The sequence below is a fragment of the Coregonus clupeaformis genome, chromosome 10 (genome assembly GCF_020615455.1).
Source record: "Coregonus clupeaformis isolate EN_2021a chromosome 10, ASM2061545v1, whole genome shotgun sequence".
In the NCBI taxonomy this organism is placed as follows: Eukaryota; Metazoa; Chordata; class Actinopteri; order Salmoniformes; family Salmonidae; genus Coregonus; species Coregonus clupeaformis.
In genome coordinates, this window is record NC_059201.1 from 49,770,722 (window position 1) to 49,788,350 (window position 17,629).

A 17,629-nucleotide genomic window follows, 5' to 3' on the forward strand; every position below is an offset into this window, starting at 1 on the left:
TTATCCAAAGCAACTTACAGTAGGGCATACATACAATTGTCGTATGGGTGGGCCCTGCGGGAATCGAACCCGCAATGCTGGCGTTGCAAGCGCCATACTCTACCAGCTGGGCTATAGATGACCACTAATGATTGAAGTGCTTGATGGTTGACTGTACCCTCATCCCCTCAGAAGTGCTTACCTTTGGGTCTTGATGGTTCCCTCCTTTCCTTAGAAGTGTCTATCCTAGGGGCCCTAGGGATGTCGGGATGGTTGTACTGACCAGGTGACAGATCTCCTGAAAAGACAACCCATCAGATGCCCACCCACCCTTATTGGACAACACACTCAATTGGAATCCTTAAATGTTTCAGGACCCCCTCTCCCACCACCCTGCATCCATCCCTCTCTCTCTCTCCTTCCATACCTCTCTCCCTCACTCCATCCCTCTCTCTCTCTCAACTGGCCAGTCACTCTCCATGAAGGCTCCAATCTCTCTCTTGAACTCACTTAGCTGTCCCCAAACTCCCGACCCAAGTGTTTTCTTTCCCTCCTTCCCCCCCTTCGTCCCACCTTCCCCTACTCCTTTCTCATCCATCTCGGTATTTATTAATTTAGTTTGACCCTGTTTTTCCTCCTCCTCCTCCTTCTTCTTCTCTCTTTTCCTTTGAAGAAGGGAGCGGAGAGGATTGGATGCGCAGGGCTGGGTCTTCACGGCTGGCTGGTCCCACGGTGGTGGCATTATGCTGATTGGTTTCTGTATGCAACGTGTTTGATGTGGTGTGATGGCGTGTGGTGCCAGGGTGGCACAGAGAAGAGGAGAAGGAGGAAAAGCAGAGGAGGGGGAAATGAAGGAGTAGGAGAAGAAGGAGGAGGTAGAGGCAGGAATGCTAATGAAGTCTAGCCCTTTATCGCCACTTAGGAGGTGCACTGTAAACGTTCCCAATCTTGAAGAAAGGAGGATGGAGGAGAGGTTGGCAATCCATTTGTTATATTGTTCAGAGTAGCTGTCCAGTGTTGGATAAGATATCTTCATATCAGACCTGGGTTCAGTATAGCGTTGAGGTCATCTCAAAGTCTGTGCTTTCTGAGTTATGCTAACCATATTGCAAGGGCAATGCCCCTGAGGAGATAAGTAAAGTTGTATTGAATAAGGACCATCTGTTTGTCACACTTTGACAGTAGTCTATGCTTGTATATTCTTTACTTAAATCGTTTTTTTGGGTATCTGTACTTTACTATTTATATTTTACTTCACTACATTCCTAAAGAAGATAATGTACTTTTTACTCCATACATTTTCCCTGACACCCAAAAGTACTCATTACATTTTGAATGTTTAGCAGGACAAGAAAATGGTCCAAATTCACACACTTATCAAGAGAACATCCATGGTCATCCCTACTGCCTCTGATCTGGCAGACTTACTAAACATAAATGCTTGTAAATTGAGTGCTGGAGTGTGCCCCTGGCTATCCGTAAATAAAAAAAAACAAGAAGATTGTGCCGTCTGGTTTTCTTAATATATGGAATTTGAAATGATTTATACTTTTACTTTTGATACTTAAGTATATTTGAGCAATTACATTTACTTTTGATACCTAAGTATATTTAAAACCAAATACTTTTAGATTTTTACTCAAATAGTATTTTACCGGGTGATTTTCACTTTTACTCAAGTATGACAATTGGGTACTTTTTCCACAACTGTCTGTGTGTATTAATAGCATATGTGTGAATGTGTCTGACAGTCTGAAAGCTATGCAGACCTTGGGTGGCTATTGAAGCATGGCCATGAAAACATGGCCTCTCTTAGCACCCTATAGGACCTGAGCATAATATAATTCTGGAAATATTCTCGCAAGATTATGGTGCAATGCATCTGTGTCAATGGGGTGCAATGCAAAGCAATTCAATGCATCAATGTTTGAATTGTATCTGTCCCTATCTGTCCCTATTCAAATAAATGAAAAGATATCAGTTGAACTGGCAAAGACATACTGTATCTAATGCAGGAATGTTAATGAAGCATTCGGGTTGTTAGTTATTAGTTATTCATTATTAATAATTTGTCTTTTCCCGATTGTTTCTTCCCCCTCTCTTTCCCTCTCTTTCCCTTTCTTTCCCTCTCCTTTTCTCCCTCCACAGTTGTAGTGTTGTACGTTCAAGGCATCGGGACAAAGGAGTGGAGGGAGGTGAGTGAAAGGACTTTTTATATATTGATCTTATACAGTATGTTGTACTGTATGAACATATACTGAACAAAAATATAAATGCAATATGTAAAGTGTTGGTCCCATGTTTCATGAGCTGAAATAAAAGATCCCAGAAATGTTCCATACGCACAAAAAGCTTATTTCTCTGAAATTCTGTGCACATCCCTGTTAGTGAGCATTTCTCCTTTGCCAAGATAATCCATCCACCTGACAGGTGTGGCATATCAATAAGCTGATTAAACAGCATGCTCATTACACAGGTGCACCTTGTGCTGGGGACAATAAAAGGCCACTCTAAAATGTGCAGTTTTGTCACACAACACAATGCCACATATGTCTCGAGTTTTGAGGGAGCGTGCAGTTGGCATGCTGACTGCAGGAATGTCCACCAGAGCGGTTGCCAGATTAATTAATGTTAATTTCTCTACCAATGCCGTTTTAGAGAATTTGGCAGTACGTCCAAATGGCCTCACAACCGCAGACCACGTGTAACCACGCCAGCCCAGGAACTCCACATCCGGCTTATTTACCTGCGGGATCGTCTGAGACCAGCCACCCAGACATCTGATGAAACTGTGGGTTTGCACAAACTGTCAGAAACCGTCTCAGGGAAGCTCATCTGCGTCTTCCTCACCAGGGTCTTGACCTGACTGCAGCTCAGCGTCGTAACTGACTTCAGTGGGCAAATGCTCACTTTCGATGGCCACTGGCACGCTGGAGAAGTGTGCTCTTCACGGATTAATCCCGGTTTCAATTGTATCGGGAGATGGCAGACAGCGTTTATGGCGTCATGTGGGCGAGCGGTTTGCTGATGTCAATGTTGTGAACAGAGTGCCCCATGGTGGCGGTGGGGATATGGTATGGGCAGGCATAAGCTACGAACAACGAACACAACTGCATTTTATCTATGGCAATTTGAATGCACAGCGATGACGAGATCCTGAGGCCCATTGTCGTGCCATTCATCCGCCGCCATCACCTCATGTTTCAGCATGATAATGCACAGCCCCATGTTGCAAGGATCTGTACACAATTCCTGGAAGCTGAAAATGTCCCAGTTCTTCCTTGGCCTGAATACTCACCAGACATGTCACCCATTGAGCATGTTTGGGATGCTCTGGATCGACGTGTACGACAGCATGCTCCAGTTCCCGCCAATATCCAGCAACTTCGCACAGCAATTGAAGAGGAGAGGCCACATGCCACAATCAATAGCCTGATCAACTCTATGTGAAGGAGATGTGTCGCGCTCCATGACGCAAATGGTGGTCACATCAGATACTGACTGATACTAACCAACAGATGCATATCTCTATTCCCAGTCATGTGAAATCCATAGATTAGGGCCTAATGAATTCATTTAAATTGACTGATTTCCTTTTATGAACTGTAACTCAGTAAAACCTTTGAAATTGTTGCATGTTGCTTTTATATTTATGTTCAAGGTATATATGTCCTTGGAAGAATAAGTAATTATTTGCAATTATAGACAGAACAGGTAACATGCAGTATCTCAAGAGAATGATTACTGAAGAACCAGTACTGTAGGGCCTTCATAAGGTAAATTGTCACATCGGTTTCAAAAAGTTCTGAATTTCACAAAAACATATAATTTCTTTTGAAACGAATGCCATCGATTCACCTCATAAAACCCAGTCCTAGTGGAAATGATATATACTATATATATTTTTTATGCTAACTTTTTTGCAACAGTATGAACCTCAGTACTATGGGTTCTTCAGTTGTCATTCTCCAGAGGTACTGAATAAGATGAATGGAACACTAACGTTGGCCTGGAAATGCAGGAAAAATGCACCGATGGTAACACTGTCTGGTCCTCAGGTGTCAAAGCATGTGGCCATCTCTGAGACAGGGTATGATTTCATAGAGGAGAAGACAAACATGTAGTGTGCAGAAGCATATATAGATATACAGATATATACAGTGCATTCGGAAAAGTATTCAGACCCCTTGACTTTTTCCACATTTTGTTACATTACAGCCTTATTCTAAAATTGATTAAATTAATTGTTTTCCTCATCAATCTACACACAATACCCCATTATGACAAAGTGAAAACAGGTTTTTATCAATTTTATGAAATGTATTAAAAATAAAAATCAGAAATACCTTATTTACATAAGTATTCAAACCCTTTGCTATGAGACTCGAAATTGAGCTCCGGTGCATCCTGTTTCCATTGATCATCTTTGAGATGTTTCTACAACTTGATTGGAGTCTACCTGTGGTAAATTCAATTGATTGGACATGATTTGGAAAGGCACACACCTGTCTATATAAGTTCCCACAGTTGACAGTGCATGTCAGAGCAAAAACCAAGCCGTTGAGTTGAAGGAATTATCCATAGAGCTCCGAGATAGGATTATGTCGAGGCACAGATCTGGGGAAGGGTACCAAAACATTTCTGCAGCATTGAAGGTCCCCAAGAACACAGTGGCCTCCATCATTCTTAAATTGAAGAAGTTTGGAACCACCAAGACTCTTCCTAGAGCTGGCCGCCGGACCAAACTGAGCAAATGGGGGAGAAGGGCCTTGGTCAGGGATTTGACCAAGAACCCGATGGTCACTCTGACAGAGCTCCAGAGTTCCTCTGTGGAGATGGGAGAATCTTCCAGAAGGACAACCATCTCTGCAGCACTCCACCATTCAGGCCTTTATGGTAGAGTGGCCAGACGGAAGCCACTCCTCAGTAAAAGGCACATAACAGCCTACTTGGAGTTTGCCAAAAGGCACTTAACACAAGATTCTCTGGTCTGATGAAACCAAGATTGAACTCTTGGGCCTGAATGCCAAACGTCTCGTCTTGAAGAAACCTGGCACCATCCCTACGGTAAAGCATGGGGGTGGCAGCATGTGGGGATGTTTTTCAGCGGCAGGGACTGAGAGACTAGTCAGGATCGAGGGAAAGATGAACAGAGCAAAGTACAGAGAGATCATTGATGAAAACCTGCTCCAGAGGGCTCAGGACCTCAGACTGGGGCGAAGGTTCAGCTTCCAATGGGACAATGACCCTAAGCACACAGCCAAGAAAATGCAGGAGTGGCTTCGAATGTCCTTGAGTGGCCCAGTCAGATCCCGGACTTGAACCCGATCGAACATCTCTGGAGGGACCTGAAAATAGCTGTGCAGCGGTGCTCCCCATCCAACCTGACTGAGCTTGAGAGGATCTGCAGAGAAGAATGGGAGAAACTCCCCAAATACAGGTGTGCCAAGCTTCATCATACCCAAGAAGACTCCTGTAGCTCAGTAATTAGTCCCCTGAAGCTCAGTTGGTAGAGCTTGCAACGCCAGGGTTGTGGGTTCGTTTACCACGGGGGGCCAGTATGAAAATGTATGCACTCACTAACTGTAAGTCGCTCTGGATAAGAGCGTCTGCTAAATGACTAAAATGTAAAATGTAAGACTCGAGGCTGTAATCGCTGCCAAAGGTGATTCAACAAAGTACTGAGTAAAGGGTCTGAATACTTATGTAAATGTCATATTTCCGTTTTTTTTTTAAATATATATTTGCAAACATTTCTAAAAACCTGTTTTTGCTTTGTCATTATGGGGTATTGTGTATAGATTGATGAGGGGGAAAACTATTTAATAAATTTTAGAATAAGGCTGTAATGTAACAAAATGTGGAATAAGTCAACGGGTTTGAATGCTTTCCGAATGCACTGTATATGGCCCTGGAATGAACTGTATATGGCTTTGATAATGTGGTTCTTCATTACAGAAGTGCCTTAGTGGGCGGAGGGAATCGACCACGAACTTTATAAATGAATAATGGTTATTTCGCATTGTTAGCTGAATATACAATAATAATGCATTCAAAAGTTACTTTTCAAAATGCATTACAGCAACGTTGCATTGTTAATGTGACAAACTCTCTCGCAAGTTCATTAGCAATCATCTAACAATAACCCATGTAATTAAATGAGAAAAGAAAACTGAAATATGCCCCAGAATATCCACATACTGTATAGCTATCTGAGGGCCCCGTGTAGCTCAGTTGGTAGAGCATGGAGCTTGCAATGCCAGGGTTGTGGGTTTGTTTCCCACGGGGGGCCAGTATGAAAATGTATGCACTCTGGATAAGAGCATCTGCTAAATGACTCAAATGTAAAAATGTATATATTTAGCAGTACATGTTATTATTCACCTGCACTAATGCACCCAACTGTAGGAATCTAAGAATTAATATGATGGTGAACCAGGGATGTTGGAGCAACAAGGAAGACCTGCTCTTCAAGGAACAGTTTCATGTTTTGAGTGAGATCGTGGATATTAATCATAATCAAGGCCTAATAGGGCCTAAAACGGTGGAACCGAGCCTAACTGGGCCTAACTGGTCTGAACAGGTTCTAACCAGTTCCAATTAGGATTCTTTCCCATCCTCTGGTCTAGGGACTCCATAATAAATCACAATTATTGTCAGCCAGACACAGCCAGAGGGAAGGCTTAACCATGCATGTGTGGGTAAAATGCTCTGTGACAGTCACATTGTGAAAAAGCCTCATACAAATAGAATTTAATTGGCAAAAGTCATTCAAGATAAGTATTGGTTTTTGGAGTGAGTAGTCCAAACATTTGGTCACCCAAAAATAAATTGGGAAGCGGTCCTTGAAAAGCTATTGGAACCTAAGGGAGCAAAAGCGTAGGATATGTGAACGAGTTTTGTGATGCTCTCTCTCTCTCTCTCTCTCTCTCTCTCTCTCTCTCTCTCTCTCTCTCTCTCTCTCTCTCTCTCTCTCTCTCTCTCTCTCTCTCTCTCTCTCTCTCTCTGAAAATGAATGCGATTTTTTGGGACCAGGGTTACACATGTAACCTTTTTGTTGTTGTTGTTCCTGATGCTTTCCTGTATCTCTCAGATGCATTTCAGACACCTCAAACCATACTTCCTTTTGATTTTTTTTTTTTACTATCTGTTTGCCATGTATGAATGTATTATTCAATACTTTCTATGGGCTAACAGCAGTAAGGCCAAATTCAATGTTTCATAAGATATAATATAATATTCCATTTAGCAGACGCTTTTATCCATTGCGACTTACGGTCATGCGTGCATACATTTTTGTGTATAGGTGGTCCCGGGGATCGAACCCATTACCTTGGCGTTACAAGCGCCGTGCTCTACCAGCTGAGATACAGAGGACCACAAGATATATACAGTACCAGTGAAAAGAGTGTGCAAAGCTGTCATCAAGGCAAAGGGTGGCTATTTAAAGAATCTCAAATATAAAATATATTTTGATTTGTTTAACACTTTTTTGGTTACTACATTATTCCATATGTGTTATTTCATAGTTTTGATGTCTTCACTATTATTCTACAATGTAAAAAATTAAGAAAACCCCTTGAATGAGTAGGTGTGTCCAAACCTTTGACTGGTAGTGTGTATACAGTGAGGGAAAAAAGTATTTCATCCCCTGCTGATTTTGTACGTTTGCCCACTGGCAAAGAAATGATCAGTCTATAATTTTAATGGTAGGTTTATTCGAACAGTGAGAGACAGAATAACAACAAAAAAATCCAGAAAAACGCATGTCAAAAATGTTATAAATTGATTTGCATTTTATTGAGGGAAATAAGTATTTGACCCCCTCTCAATCAGAAAGATTTCTGGCTCCCATGTGTCTTTTATACAGGTAACGAGCTGAGATTAGGAGCACACTCTTAAAGGGAGTGCTCCTAATCTCAGTTTATTACCTGTATAAAAGACACCTGTCCACAGAAGCAATCAATCAATCAGATTCCAAACTCTCCACCATGGCCAAGACCAAAGAGCTCTCCAAGGATGTCAGAGACAAGATTGTAGACCTACACAAGGCTGGAATGGGCTACAAGACCATTGCCAAGCAGTTTGGTGAGAAGGTGACAACAGTTGGTGCGATTGTTCGCAAATGGAAGAAACACAAAATAACTGTCAATCTCCCACGGCCTGGGGCTCCATGCAAGATCTCACCTCGTGGAGTTGCAATGATCATGAGAACGGTGAGGAATCAGCCCAGAACTACACGGGAGGATCTTGTCAATGATCTCAAGGCAGCTGGGACAATAGTCACCAAGAAAACAATTGGTAACACACTACGCCGTGAAGGACTGAAATCCTGCAGCGCCCGCAAGGTCCCCCTGCTCAAGAAAGCACATATACAGGGCCGTCTTAAGTTTGCCAATGAACATCTGAATGATTCAGAGGAGAACTGGGTGAAAGTGTTGTGGTCTGATGAGACCAAAATCGAGCTCTTTGGCATCAACTCAACTCGCTGTGTACTTTTTTCCCTCATTGTACCTAAAATTCAAAATCAAATAGCTAAATTATCCATGGTTTTACCATCTTAAATCTGATATGTTAGCTTATTTCCCTCCTCAACTTTTTAAGTCACCAGCCGCCACTGTCTGAATTATAAACGTTTGATATTTACTCTTCGGAACTTTATTTTCTCTTCACACGTTATAAAATAACCTGGTGCCAGCTAAAAAGTTACTTCACTGTGAACTTTTCACCGAGTTTCCACCCTTGAATTTCCCATGAAAGCATGATGAGCTCCTCAGTGTTGCTCTCAATCTATTTTCCGACACTCTATTTTAATAAATAAATACATCTGGACAAAGGGAAGAGCAGCTCCTTTCTGCTTTCCTTGCCAGGTTGGAGCCGAGCCTGGACTTCGCCATATGCCTCAATTTCCCAGTCTGCTGCCCTCCATACCTCAGGCCATGCTGCGGTACAGTTTAATCACTGTGTGAAAGATGCCCACTGGCTACCACTACAGCTACTGTACTGCTCTCTCACCTGTAAGAAATATGGGTCTCACCACCCTGGGTTGTGTTCATGAGCAGGCAACGTTTTAAAACATTTTGCAACACAAAACAAAAATAGGTATTTCAGGTTAGTTCCTCCCCGTTTCAGGATGTTTTCTTCCGTTTGATGCCAAATGAACACAGAAGTGTCGATAGGTAGTGGGAGGATGTGTAGAATTGTGAAACTTGGCTCAGGGCATGTTTTAATGCAATTAGGTTAGCAGCAGAGATGTAATTTCTATGTCTAACGATATCGAACAAGATAATTAGTATTAGTTTCACCAGCAGCTCTGCAAAGCCAAGTTGACTAGAATCCAAAGCAGGTGAGAAACCCAGAAAAATAAAGTTTTCTTTATTCCCGATTCAGGTCTCGACTAATTATGGACCAGAACGACAAAGGCTTCAAAGCTGCTTATTCCTTGTTGAAGTGTGTGTGTTCGTGTGTGTGTTTGTGTGTGTGTGTGTGTGTGAGAGAGCGCATGCGTGCGTCCTTGTGGCAGGCAGGCAGTACCAGGGTGCTTCAAACTCCCCATATGAAGCCACTCTTCTCTCTCTGTCTCTCTGTCTCTCTGTCTCTCTGTCTCTCTGTCTCTCTCTCTCTCTCTCTCTCTCTCTCTCTCTCTCTCTCTCTCTCTCTCTCTCTCTCTCTCTCTCTCTCTCTCTCTCTCTCTCTCTCTCTCTCTCTCTCTCTCTCTCTCTCTCTCTCTCTCTCTCTCTCTCATCTCCCTCGACACTAAAGACGCTTCATTAGGCCGACTCCAAAGCACCTGAATGCATTCAGAAACACACTATGGGAAGCCACAGCGATGCTAACCTACTTTCTACCGAGTTCTTCCAGAATAACAATGTTGGCTGTCAATTTCCGACCCACGGTGAGTGGCGTGATAAGTGACATTCGGAGGCCACTCGTCTCATTTTGGAATACATTTTGGATCCCGGCGGTATCCTGTTCGAATGAGCTCTCTCCCAGCTTTTCTCTATTTCTCTCTCTCTCTCTCTCTCCTCCCTCTCTCTAATTCTCTAAATCTCTCTCCCCCTCTCTCTCCCCCTCTCTCTTGCTCCACTTTTGTTCCACTTGCAGACAAGATGGTTCATTATGGAAAGAGAAGAGACTGAAATAGAGAGACAAACCTTTCCGCTGATTACTTCGAAGGCTCTCTTCTTCCTCCCTCGTTGGCTCATACTGTGATTCTGCAGAAGGAGCTCTGTGCAGCACTTTCAATCAGACATGTTAGGACAATGTTGTCTTATGTTATTCACTGTGTGAATATAACAAATTAAAAGCGGGCAGGTGATGCAGTGTGTGTCTCAGCTGTCACTGGAGATATGAAACATCACCAACTTAAGTGCCTTTGAACGCGGTATGATAGGACAGTCGTGGTCAAAAGTTTTGAGAATGACACAAGTATTGGTCTTCACAAAGTTTGCTGTTTCAGTGTTTTTAGATATTTTTGTCAGATGTTATTATGGTATACTGAAGTATAATTACAAGCATTCCATAAGTGTCAAAGGCTTTTATTACAATTAAGTTTATGCAAAGAGTCAATATTTGCAGTGTGTTGACCCTTCTTTTTCAAGACCTCTGCAATCCGCCCTGGCATGCTGTCAATTAACTTCTGGGCCACATCCTACCATTCTTTATTCATGGCTGTGTTCTTGGGCAAAATTGTGAGTGAGCCCACTCCCTTGGCTGAGAAGCAATCCCACACATGAATGGTCTCAGGATGCTTTACTGTTGGCATGACACAGGACTGATGGTAGCGCTCACCTTGTCTTCTCCGGACAAGGTGTTTTCCGGATGCCCCAAACAATCGGAAAGGGGATTCATCAGAGAAAATGACTTTACCCCAGTCCTCAGCAGTCCAATCCGTGTACCTTTTGCAGAATATCAGTCTGTCCCTGATGTTTTTCCTGGAGAGAAGTGGCTTCTTTGCTGCTCTTCTTGACACAAGTCTTCGCCTCACTGTGTCGCGCAGATGCACTCACACCTGCCTGCTGCCATTCCTGAGCAAGCTCTGCACTGGTGGTTCTTCACAACAATTGAACCTCTCTCCTTGAAGTTCTTGATGATCCGACAATTGGTTGATTTAGGTGCAATCTTACTAGCAGCAATATCCTTGCCTGTGAAGCCCTTTTTGTGCAAAGCAATGATGACGGCACATGTTTCCTTGCAGGTAACCATGGTTAACAGAGGAAGAACAATGATTTCAAGCACCACCCTCCTTTTAAAGCTTCCAGTCTGTTATTCTAACTCAATCAGCATGACAGAGTGATCTCCAACCTTGTCCTCGTCAACACTCTCACCTGTGTTAACGGGAGAATCACTGACATGATGTCAGCTGGTCCTTTTGTGGCAGGGCAGAAATGCAGTAGAAATGTTTTTTTGGGGGATTAAGTTCATTTTAATGGCAAAGAGGGACTTTGCAATTAATTGCAATTCATCTGATCACTCTTCATAACATTCTGGAGTATATGCAAATTGCCATCATAAAAACTGAGGCAGCAGACTTTGTGAAAATTAGTATTTGTGTCATTCTCAAAACATTTGACCACGACTGTAGGTGCCAGGCGCACCGGTTTGTGTCAAGAACTGCAGTGCTGCTGGGTTCTTTATGCTCAACAGTTTCCCATGTGTATCAAGAATGGTCTACCACCGAAAGGACATCCAGCCAACTTGACACAACTGTGGGAAGCATTTGAGTCAACATGGGCCAGCATCCCTGTGGTACGCGTTCGACACCTTGTAGAGTCCATGCACCGACGAATTGAGGCTGTTCTAAGGGAAAAAGCAGGGATGCAACTCATTATTAGGAAGGTGTTCTTAATGATAGGTATACTCAGCTCCTTCTGAGTATCGACTGTCTTAATAAGCAGCGAGGGATGAAACAAGAGTGATGCAACTGCAAGTCAAGAGCCCCCCTCTCTGACACCTCTCCCTCCCCCACCCCTCGCCTCCTCTTCACCACCACCACCACCCTCCTTTCCCAACCCCCTCGACACCTCCTGACGCTCATACCGCCAATCCATCCCACACTACTTGTCATGTCTCATCCACTATGCACGGCCGCACGCACACACAAACACAGAACAAGGCGACAGGAAGAGTTGTCTTATAAATCTATTGACTTTGCTGCTCTTTCATGCTGCTGAGATATGAAATGAATGCAGATCTGTAGATCTGTCCTTTATGGATGACACTTTTGAGTACAGGCATATTTGGACACCTGTCATCAATCTTCCAAGTTTCCATCAATACCAGCTACCTGCTACTGCACTTCTCCTTGCTTCTCTCTCCTCCCAGTGGGGGTGTGTTGGTGTGTGAGTGTACTTGCCATGTGTACTTTTGTGTGTGCGTGTACTTGTGTGTGTGTGTGAGGGTGAGGGGGGGGGGCTTCTGTTTCTCCACTGTACTTTTGTACAGCTGCTGCCTCAGTGTTAGGGTTACAAAATTCTGGTAACTTTCCCTAAATTCCCATGTTTTCCAGAAATCTGGTTGGAGGATTCATGGATTTCTTGTTTATTGATCTTTCAACTGGGATTTTTGGAAAACCTGGGAGTTTTTGGATAGCCTATTGATAACTTTCAATTAGTAATTAAAGATTGCCACGGAGAAGGGGGAGTTAAAGAGCCATATGCGGCACCGCATGTAAACACTGACAACGTGCAATGCGATCAAACTGTTCTCAATGATATTTATTGCCAAATGTGACCACAAACCACAGACATCTCCAAAGTACCTTAATCTTCCCTAATATCTCCCTCCTCCAACACACTGTCACCACAGCTTATAGAATTAACCAGGAGCTAACACAAAGCAAGACTGAAACCACACACACACACACAAGATTAATGCTTGATAGAGCCGGGTTCTCTTCAGTCCATGAGATCCCTCTATAAGTGCATTCTATGGACTGTGTTAGACATTGGAGATTTGGGACTGGGGGTGTGGGGGGGACAGAGTGGTCTGGATGTTGTGGCAGAACACGGATCATTAGCTCATCTCTGCTGCCAGAGAGCATGATGGGACATTGGGACAGCGAGCTGTGGGCCGAGGGGTATTAGCGTATGCAAATTTTCCAGAAAAGCGGCTCACTAAGTATTTGGTTTCGTAGTGTAGAAACAAACTTTGTGATTTGATATAACACAAAAATACATAAAAGGTTGCTCCAGCCAGAGACAACATTACACAAAAAAATAGAGAGGATAAAACACAATAAAGCGTGAAGGCTGAAGTCAAGGACTGAATCCATTTCTAGGAGAAGCTTAGAAAGCACTGATTGATCGCTATGGTGATTCTGCTTTGACAGGTCAGCACTCACAAAAAAAAAGGAGTAAATGTATTTTTTGGAGGGGCGAGTGGAATTCACTCCCCATTCGTAACCATGCTAAGGGTGTTGCATATGTGCTGCAGGCGACAGCATTACCAGATAGACCAGCCTCAGGCACAATTATTGAGTCATTCTGAATATGTTTTCAAGCCATCAAGTGACGATGATGATGTGATCTCTTACAGTACTGACTCATTTCTCTCTTTCTCTCTTCTCTCCCCCTCCTTCTCCTCCCTCCCTCGCCCGTTCCGGAGCAGTTTGGCCGAACGGAAGTGATCGATAACACGCTGAACCCAGACTTTGTGCGGAAGTTTGTCCTGGATTTCTTCTTTGAGGAGAAGCAGAATCTTCGCTTTGATGCGTAAGTGGAGACCTCGTTTCACTCTTGCCTTATATTGCACTATCCATTCCTCCTCTCGTTTTCCTTCCCCTCCTCTTTTATCCCCCCGTCCATCAGACAATGACACAAGAGGTTTCATTAGCAATGTTCACTCCTCCACTCTTAATAATCACTTGACTTACTAAAGGCCCAATTCAATCAAACCAGGGTCTTGTTCAGTTGGGCACACCGTAGCAAAACGTTTTGCAACAGACAATGAAAATCGGTGTTCTTATTGGACAAGCACAGGTAGTACATCCCTGTTTCACTTGATAAGAAGACATGTAGACCAATATGATCCTCTCACCTCTATGTACCTGTCACGGTTCAGACAGACGACAAGAGGACCACAATTGCGTCACACCAGAAAGTTTATTTAAACTTAAGGGGAAAGGGATGTAGGGAGTGAGTGAAGGCTCCAGGGGTTATCCCGTCCGATGTGCTGGGTCTGTGCCTCCCCCAGTGGCAGCGATGCGTCCGATGACGCCGGTGGTTGGTGGTCCAGAAGTCCTGGGGGAGGAACACAGACAAACGGGCTGGATGAAAACAGGCAGAAGTACAGTTCAAGGGAAATCCAAATACGTTGTAGCAAGGCAGAAGGCTGGTCAGAGTTACCGGGGTCGAAGAGTAGTCAGGAGTCGTAATGGCAGAAAGCAGGTCTGGTTTTCCTGGGGCAGAAGAGTATCCAGGAATCAGGCAGGTCCGGGGGTCACAAAACAGGGGTGAGCCAGAAGCGCGAGCACACAGGTTCGGGTGTGAGCTTTGCAGACGATCTGACAAAGGAGAGCTGAAAGACAGGGCTATAAATACTGGGAGAGGTTAGTGGGTAATGCAGCGCAGCTGGCAGAGTAATTAGAGCCGAGCAGAGCAGGGACAGGTGGAGCTAGTTAGGCTGAGTAGAGAGAGTGGTGAGCAGAGTGGAAGAAAATTAAGGTGGTAACCCGGTGGAGTGAGAGGCTCATGACAGAACCCCCCAAGGGACGGCCCCAGAAGTCCCAAGAGCAACACCACGCCGGGCGGGAGGAGGGGAGCCGGAGGAGGGCTAGAACTCCTCCGAACGGTCCCGAGTGAACGTCCTCATCCTCGGAGGAAGCCGGAGGGCCGTGGGTCGGGGAGATGGGACAGGTCCCGAGACCGGATCAGGCACAGGACAGGAAGCCGAGCGGGCAGGACGGTTAGAGACCCCTCTGGGGCGGCCCCTACGGATTGCAGGTTGATCAGGATGCCGTTGGTGAAAGCGGTGATGAGAGTCCTATCCACAATCCGACTAGCTGGCACCCAGGTCCTTTCCTCAGGTCCATAGCCCTCCCAGTCAATGAGGTACTGGAGACCCCTACCCCTCCGTCTGGACCGAAGCAGGCGGCGGACGGTGTAAACCAGACCACCATCGACGAGCCGTGGAGGAGGAGGACAAGGCGCAGCAGGGACCAGCGGACTCCTGGGCACAGGCAGGGGCTGCAGCAATCCGGCTGGGGGCTGGCAGGACGACTTGTGTTGGTTGCAGATGGGGCAGGCTTGGACGAATTCCCGTACATCCTTCCTCAGAGAGGGCCACCAGAACCTCTGGGCGAAGCAGGTTGTAGGTGCGGGTGGAGCCAGGGTGACAAGCTAGGCGGGAGTCATGTCCCCACTGAACGACCTGGGACCTCAGGTCTTCGGGGACAAAAAGGCGGTCAGCTGGGCAAGTGCTGGGACCTGGCTGGTTACGGAGAGCCTCCAGCACCTGTTCCTCAACAGCCCAGGTCAGAGCTGCAACGATGCAGGGACTTGGCAGAATCGACACAGGGTCCTTGGAGGGGTCAGGAGCGGAGTTAGTAGGTACTGGCCGAGGGGGTAGTGCGGCGGCAAGCAGGCAGGTACGGTGGCAGTCCTCTCCCCACTCCCTGATCACCCCGGTCACCCAGTCGAGCTGAGGGTTGTGCCGGCGGAGCCATGGGTAACCCAGGATGAGGGGTTGGCCTGGAGAGGGGAGCAGGTGAAACTGGATAGTTTCTTGATGGTTTCGGACAGACCCATCGAGACCGGGGCCGTGACATGAGTGACCGATCCGAGTAAGTGTCCGTCCAGTGCCCGGGCAGGAATAGGAGGTGTCAAACGGAGGTTCTCCAGTCCCAGTTGGCGTGCCAGCTTGATGTCCATTATGTTGGCTTCGGCGCCAGAATCCACCAGAGCAGCCAGGGTGTGAGTTGAGTCAGGAGGCGGAGGTGAACTTGCAGCAGGGGGTTTGCGGTCGGAGGACTGGATGGTCATTGAACTCAACCGGACTCCCCCTATGCCCGGTGAGCTTCGGCCCTTTAAAGGGCAGGTTACCACACGATGTCCATCACCTCCACAATAGAGGCAGAGGTTTGAGGTGAAGCGTCGCTGGCGCTCTGCAGGAGTGAGAGAGGCTCGCCCAATCTCCATAGGCTCAGACTGATCAAGCTGACCTGGGTGAGTGGCAGTAGATGACAGGAGCCCAGTCGGATCTCTCCGAATGCCGGTAGTAGGTGGACCTTGGCGCCCCCTCTCACGACGACGGGTCTGTATCCTTCTGTCGATCCTGACAGTCAGTGCGATGGCTTCATCAAGAGTGGAAGGCAGTTCATGGGAGACCAACTCGTCCTTGATATAGTCAGCCAAACTATGGAAGAACGCGTCCACCAACGATGGTGTGTTCCAAGAACTTCGTCTAGCCAGGGTTCGGAAGTCGATGGAATGGTCTGCGACTGTACGTCTGCCTTGTCGAATACTGAACAGTTCACGAGACGCCTCTGCGGTTGGTGAATCCAGGTCAAACACCTTCAGCATCTCCTCGGCAAACCGGTCGAAGGTTGCACATGCGGGGGTTTGACGTTCGAACTCTGCTGTTCCCCAGAGTCGAGCTCGGCCCGTCAGGTGAGTGATGGCATACCCAACTTTAGCCCCCTCCGTGGCGAAGGTCCTTGGCTGCAAGGAGAACTGAAGTCGGCAGCTAGTCAGGAATGGCCGGACCTGGGTTGAATCGCTGTTGAACCGCTCGGGGTTTCCAATCTTGGGTTCCGGAGCAGCGGCTGCAATGACCGGGGCAGGTAACTCGGGGGCAGGGCTGGTGGGCAGACTGGCTGGGGTCAGGTTGGTGAGGAGTTGAATGATCATGGCGAGTTGTTGTTGCTGCTGCTGGGACTGCTGCTGGTGCTGCTGGAACTGCTGATGCTGTTGGTGGCCGACCTGAAGCAGAGAGGTGATGTCGCCGCTCATGCGGCCTAGCTCTCTCTCAGTGTGTTCCAGGCGTAGCATGGCGGTGGGTTGCTCAGGTTCTTCGGTTTCCATGTCGGGGGGAAGTGTGCGCTGAGTCCATGATGGTCAGATCGTACTGTCACGGTTCAGACAGACGACAAGAGGACCACAATTGCGTCACACCAGAAAGTTTATTTAAACTTAAGGGGAAAGGGATGTAGGGAGTGAGTGAAGGCTCCAGGGGTTATCCCGTCCGATGTGCTGGGTCTGTGCCTCCCCCAGTGGCAGCGATGCGTCCGATGACGCCGGTGGTTGGTGGTCCAGAAGTCCTGGGGGAGGAACACAGACACAACGGGGCGGATGAAAACAGGCAGAAGTACAGTTCAAGGGAAATCCAAATACGTTGTAGCAAGGCAGAAGGCTGGTCAGAGTTACCGGGGTCGAAGAGTAGTCAGGAGTCGTAATGGCAGAAAGCAGGTCTGGTTTTCCTGGGGCAGAAGAGTATCCAGGAATCAGGCAGGTCCGGGGTCACAAAACAGGGGGTGAGCCAGAAGGCGAGCACACAGGTTCCGGGTGTGAGCTTTGCAGACGATCTGACAAAGGAGAGCTGAAAGACAGGGCTATAAATACTGGGAGAGGTTAGTGGGTAATGCAGCGCAGCTGGCAGAGTAATTAGAGCCGAGCAGAGCAGGGACAGGTGGAGCTAGTTAGGCTGAGTAGAG

At 46.3% G+C, this 17,629-nt stretch overlaps 1 protein-coding gene across 1 annotated transcript in view; it reads left to right on the top strand.

The window, feature by feature from the left end:
• Positions 1–17,629, top strand: part of LOC121575551 (copine-9-like) — a 168,896-nt gene that overhangs the window by 45,450 nt on the left and 105,817 nt on the right. The window contains 2 exon segments of the mRNA XM_041888724.2: positions 2,128–2,174; positions 13,588–13,691. Coding sequence (XP_041744658.2) covers positions 2,128–2,174; positions 13,588–13,691 — 151 coding nt within the window.